Raw genomic sequence first — 6,483 nt, forward strand, 5'->3', positions numbered from 1 at the left:
ACTCTTTTGAAGACTGTGTGCGATATGTACTATGTAAGGCCTTTAGGTTTTTTATATGCGATTTTAAATAGTTTGCGTTTGTAGTATATTTATCCGTCTATTTGAAATTGCTCTCATAATTTGCGCTCCTTCGTTTGCTCTTTGGATAGATGAATTCTATGCGGAGATGTTCGTTTTGTATTTATAGTGGCTTACGTAATTCTGAAAATCTGATGCAGCTGTTGGCAGCAAAGAGTTCAGTATGCAAAGAGCAATAGCAGAAGTAAAGTAAAAATGTATGAAAATTCAATACGAAATTAAAACTGAAATTTAAAAATACAAATACGTAGGTAAAGATCTGGTTACCCAAAGCACATGTTAAGGCCTACAGTTAATGCCATCATTTGATGCACCCTGTGCTGAATTATATGGCAACCTTATTGACAGCTGGTTTCCGATGACGGCTGTCATGTAATTTGGCGCCATATCATCAGTTGCTTGGTTTGCATGTAAAATTCATCGAATTTGTTGAGAAGACTGACTTTAAATTTATTTTACTAAATTATTTCTATAAACGCGTTTTTAAATTATGACTACAGTGCGCCGTTCAACTCGTCTTAGCAGCATTGGCCAATCTACGTGTACACCTCCAGTTATTAGTTCTCAAACACCTCGCAGTTCACAGCTGTGGCGTCGACGCCAAGCGAAGAATTGCGTTACAAGCAGTGACGAGGAGGAAGTGAATACGAGTAGAAAATCACCTACGTTTGCAGAAATAGATAAAGAAAATTCGGAAATTCTCAACGTTATGAGCAAAGAAAAAAATAGAAATCAAACGAAGTGCAATCAGTTGACGACAAATGTCCAGGAACAGAAGACACCACGTCGTGCTAAGGTAGTACAATCGGCATCGTCCAGCACTAAATCTGGATTAGCCAAAAAACGCACTAGCCTATCACATAAATTATGCAATGACGAAAGTGATGATGATTGCGAATTATGGCAAAGAGAACAAGATGTATCGCCACCTAAGCAGGCACGTTGGAAACCAAAGACTCAGGTGATAAGCCCTTCAAGATTAATTGATCGTTTGAGTATAGATGAACGTAATCCTGCTGACACTGATGAAGATGAGGAGTATACTTCCGCTGGTGCAGAGGAAGCAAAAGTAGAAACACCCACTCGCAACAAATACCAAAGTGCACGTCGTGTTTTGAACAGCGCAGAAACACAAAATTTACCTGGGCGAGAACAGCAATTGCAAGAGCTAAGAGAATTCTTTCAGGAACATTTACAAGAACAACGTTCTGGTAGTTTATATGTGTCTGGACAACCTGGTACTGGAAAAACAGCTTGCCTTTCTTTACTTTTAAGGTCACCTGAGCTATCCAAAAAACTGCAATGTGTTTACATCAATTGCACGTCCATTGCCAGCATTAATGGAGTGTATAAGAAGCTGTGTACTGAAATAAAACTTCATCCTTCCGGACGCAGTGAGCGGGATTATTTGGCAGCTGTACAGAATCATTTGCGAACATCGCGTCGCATGCTGCTCATAGTTTTGGACGAAATCGATCAGCTTTGCAGCTCCAAACAATCGGTGCTTTATACTATTTTCGAGTGGCCTTCACTACCAGGAGCTCGATTGCTTTTGGTAGGCATAGCCAATAGTCTCGATCTTACAGAGCGTACACTAATGCGTTTAAATGCACGTTGTGAACTAAAGCCACGTCATATGCATTTCCCCCCTTACACCAAACAGCAAATAGTCGAGATATTTCGGGCAAGGCTAGAAGAAGCTGGCGTGCTGGATATCTTTCCGCCAGTCACACTCCAACTTTTAGCAGCCAAAGTCAGTGCGGTGAGTGGTGACGTTCGGCGCGCACTGGATATTGGCAGAAGAGCGGCTGAAATAGCAGAACAACAGATGAAATTAGGTCAGCGACAGGTTAATCTTAATAGCTTGGCTTTGGGTAATAATAGCGACGAAAAGACTGAAGAGGGTAAGTTGGTGACTTCTTTAAAAATATTATTTCTTACTCAAAACTACTTTTTTTTCGGCAGTTATCCTTAAACCAGTACAAGTAACACAAGTTGCTGAGGTGTTAAACAAAGTGTATGGTACTTCACAGAACCTTCAAGAGGACATAGAAGACTCGTTTCCACTGCAGCAGAAGATTGCGTTATGTACGCTCATGTTGATGCTGCGTAAAGAACGCAATAAAGACATAACCATTGGACGACTGCACGAAGTGTATCGACGCGTGTGTCTTAAGCGCAATATACACGTTTTGGATCAAGCTGAGTTTGCCGGACTAGTTGAGTTGGTTGAGACACGCGGCATACTACGAATCATGCGCAAAAAAGAACCACGATTGTGCAAGGTGTTGCTGCAATGGGACGAAGAGGAGGTGAATGGAGCTTTAAAGGACAAACAGCTAATTGCTTCTATTTTAGACGACACTTCCTGCCTTGGAAAATGTTAGCACGAAACAAGAAAATCCATCAGATAGTGCATTAGTAAAACCGAATACATACATATGTAGATAGAAAATTAATATTAATTTATTGAAAAAAGATTAAAATCAAATAAGCTCACAACCATACAAATGAATTGAAGCCGTGTGTATTTATCAACAAAAGTGACGAACCTTTAATAAAATAACCAAATATCTTACAAATAAAGTATTTTAATGCATTTGATTTCTATTTTGATCGTACTATTAAAAGAAAGCGTGGAATATTTTTTAAACGAGCCAGAACTAATCTCACTCTATTCCGAGAATACGAAGTAAATATGTAGACAAAAATGTTATTGGCTATTTTAGAACGGCAGAACGGACGGTACAATTACGCATTCTATGACGGTAGTATGTCTTCAGGTGACATTTATAATTGTGGCGTTATTCGTAGTGATGCATTTTCTCTGAATATTCATTATTGAGTTGCAGTGCACATTTGTTGGTGTGCACATTGTGACCATGAAAATGTAAGTTTCTTTTAATTTTTTGTTGATGTAAATAATTTTAGATCTTATAAAATGTATTTAAAAACTACAATATAAAAATAGAATTGATGCAGAAAACGTCCTGCCTGAGTTCAGTACAATTGAATATAAAGAAGGGATTTTTCAAATCGGAGACCATTAAATAATACATATATGTGTGCATGCATATCGAGGATGTATATATATGAAAATGTGCATGCATATGTATGTTTGTTCATGCAGACGTTTGGTCATGCATTATTTGTGGTATGTACATTTGAATTTTAAAACAAAGAGCCAAAATTTTCGAACAGATAAATAAACTTGAAAACTTATTTGCGCACATAACTTGAAAAAGTGAAAATTGACGTGACGAAGCAGGTGTCGTCTCAAAATAAATTTGTTTATATTTATTACTGCAACGTATGTATGTATATGGATTTATATGTGTGTGGCCATTAATAATAGAGTAGATATTTTGTATTTACCTATGTACATACATTTGCTATTTACTACATGCAAAAATACATACCTACATATGTACATATTTAAATAATGCATTTGCATTTTAGAATTCAATTTCAATTGTATGATATGTGCATACATAGGTATATACATATGTATGTATGTAAAGTTAATAACTTTTTACTGGTTACTCGAATATGAGCATGTGCTTCAAAATACTTTGAATAAAGCCAATATTCCTTACATTTTCGATTCAAAAAATCTACAAACGGTTGAGTGGAGATCAATCGCAAAAAAGTCTTGCTTAGATTTCGAATTATAGGTAGAAATACTTTGCTATTTAAAACGCATACCTTTTGGTATTTGCCGTGTTATATAGAACATTATTTTGCATCACGAAAATTCTTTCATAATTTGAACGACTGGGACTCTGCTACTCCTTTATAAATTTTCTATTCATTCATGTTTTATACATGATGCCGGACGTGACTTTCGTACGACTTTCGAGTTAAATAAATTATACGAAAATGGAAGTCACTTAAAAAAAAAAGCCGCTGCGTAGCTTTAATACAGTCCTTAGGTGCGCTTGAGACATTGGTGTCGGCGAAATCGGTGAAAAGGAGGTCATAACCCACATGAAAAAAATAGGAGTGCGAATCCTGTGAGGTTTTCCCTTCTTAAATATTCTTTAAGTGAAGTCAAATTACGGACAATTACAACCAAATCATATTTAATCAGAAGCAATTCGTTGTTGGTGTAGATATTCATACTATGTACATACAAATGTCACAAACTGCAAACGGATGTTTAGGATCTAAAAACCTATAGAAAAAGGCAAAATAAAATAAGGAAATAAGCAGGAAAAGGCACTAAAAGTAGCAAAAAAGGCAAAAGAAGGCACTAAAAAAATACAAAAAATAACACTGGTTTACAGGAAAAATATTCAACGGACGCCACTATCTAATTCCTATGTAGAATTGCTCGCTGATTTCGAAAATCGAGTTAAGTTTTTATTCTATGGATAAGTTTTCGAGATATTTTCAGTTGTACGTGGCGTATGAGTAACATTCTTTCCTGCTAATTTTTTATACAAAAAATTTTTGCGCCTTTTCATATGACTACTTATTACTTCTTTATATATCAATCGATTTTCTTCATTATCAGCGTGATTTTTTTGTAACAGAAGAGGCCTCAACACAGCTTTGAATGTACTAAACGTGCGCTCGACGTGAGTTGATACAAGTGGCGTTTGAAACTTTTATATTATCAGGAATAAGGGCTTTCTCTTCGCTATAAGCACTTTTTTAAAGGTACTAAAAGCAAAAAAGGTAAATATCTTAAAAAGGACAACTTCAAATGTGTATATATGGAATCAGGGAGAGCTAAATCGTGCGACATTCCAAATCGAATATACTCTATCTCTTTAGCAGAAAAAAAGGAAATTTCCATAAAATCCGTTCCCTGGTCACAAATATCTACCAATAGTAAAATCGTTAAAATGCCAACTGATTTTATAATAAATAATTTTACGAGAGATTTTCTAAAATCTATAGAGAGAGTGCTAATTGTGCTAGAAAATATGAAACCGATATAATTCAATGCTTTCATTTTCACGTACAAATGCAGGCAGAAAGGCCCCATCTAACATATTTTTGTTTCTTTACAGAGTAGTTATAAAACTTAACAAAAATTAAAGTTCTTCAGTTGCGATTCTTTTCATTGCGCTCGGTTTTAATACTAACAGAATTATTTGTTATGATATAGTATTAGATTTTAAATTTGATTAAGTCTTCAGTAAGTAATCTACCAACTTTTGTACCCAACTGAATTTCCGTAGAAAATGACTTAGGGCCTTTCTACATTAAGGTAACGATATGTATGTATGTATGTTTGTACATTTCTCGGTTTTCTAAAAATAATTTAGGTATACAGTGTTTCATACGTGATCGTTTGTTCTAATGATCAATATACATACATACATACATTCGCAAAATCATAAAAGTTTCAAAATATCGCACATTTTCTACATCTCATTCAATTCACCATGGATTTCTTAATTTTCGCTTGTTATGCTTTGGAGAAAGATGTATGTATGTATGTGCACAAGTTTCATAGAGGATAAACGTCGAATGTTCTGGAACTCCATATGGGCGCGTTGTTTACAACAATTTTTTTTTTTAATTCGCAAAAATGTTTTAAAATAAATAAACATTTTAAATTTTCCATAGTTTTGGGTTTTTGGACGTTAGCCATCTTCGGTAACATGTCTAATTCCATATGTGTTTACTATACATACATACATACATACATATGTACATGCTTAGAGTAGACGTTGATATATAATCGGTATTAATTTCGTTTGGTAAGGAGGGAAGTTGAAGTTTTTAGCACTTCCGATAACAGTTTTTTTTTTCAAACTTTTTAGGCCAGTGGAATGTTAGTTTTTTAAAACCTTTAAATCATTTTTTAAATCATTTTAATATGGAAAATATTTTTTTTTTTAGAAACTCGTTGTAAACAAGTAAGCGTATACATATACATACATACCACATATGTATGTATGTATGTATACGATCTGTGTGTTAGTTAGATATTAACTAGTATAATTGCGCATTTATTTAAATAAATAAAAAATACTTTGATTTCCGTTAGAGGCGTGGGTGGCTTACTTGATATTGAATGCATTCATTGAGATCCGGTTTGGCCCTATAGTAGTGTGGGGTGCCGTTTTTGAATTGGACGTATTCCATTTTTCTCTGTGGTTTTGTGTGATTTGTATGTGTGCAACTTTTAATTTACAATTTGTCAACGCCCTTTTTTGAAAAAGTAAAAAAAAAAAACAGCAAATATTTAGTTTTGAGAATTATATAACAATTTTTCACTTTTCAATGCAGAATCCACTTTAGTTATATAGTATTTATAGTCTATTTGATTTTGGTTTGGTCTATATAATATTTAAGAATAGAGTATGTAATTGGAAAACAAAATAAATATTTATTTATTTAAAAAATCGACCAACTTTTCCGTTGAAACTCTTAAATATTGGAGTAAAT

General features: G+C 34.4%; 1 protein-coding gene and 1 long non-coding RNA gene across 2 annotated transcripts; one reads left to right on the forward strand and one right to left on the reverse strand.

Annotated features, from left to right (window-relative positions):
* Positions 1-473: 473 nt before the first annotated feature.
* LOC108381634 (cell division control protein 6 homolog) lies at positions 474-2,667 on the forward strand. The gene is made up of 2 exons (XM_017638047.1): positions 474-1,982; positions 2,044-2,667. Exons 1-2 carry the CDS (start codon positions 569-571, stop codon positions 2,463-2,465), a joined length of 1,836 nt encoding a protein of 611 aa, XP_017493536.1. The 5' UTR covers positions 474-568; the 3' UTR covers positions 2,466-2,667.
* Positions 2,668-6,183: 3,516 nt separating this feature from the next.
* On the reverse strand, positions 6,184-6,483 carry LOC108381633 (uncharacterized). Its single transcript, XR_001849638.1, has 2 exons — positions 6,450-6,483; positions 6,184-6,243 (listed from the first exon to the last, which is right to left on the reverse strand). It is a non-coding gene; the product is annotated as an uncharacterized LOC108381633 (long non-coding RNA).

Source organism: Rhagoletis zephyria, unplaced genomic scaffold (genome assembly GCF_001687245.7).
Source record: "Rhagoletis zephyria isolate East Lansing unplaced genomic scaffold, Rhagoletis_zephyria_1.1 Rzeph_scaffold_23190, whole genome shotgun sequence".
In the NCBI taxonomy this organism is placed as follows: domain Eukaryota; kingdom Metazoa; phylum Arthropoda; class Insecta; order Diptera; family Tephritidae; genus Rhagoletis; species Rhagoletis zephyria.

What these genes read in the sequence shown, in the direction of transcription:
- LOC108381634 (XM_017638047.1), top strand. Translation starts at nt 569, where the DNA reads ATGACTACAGTGCGCCGTTCAACTCGTCTTAGCAGCATTGGCCAATCT. An exon ending in CGACGAAAAGACTGAAGAGG is followed by an intron (nt 1,983 to 2,043) that starts GTAAGTTGGTGA and finishes TTTTTTCGGCAG; the next exon opens with TTATCCTTAAACCAGTACAA.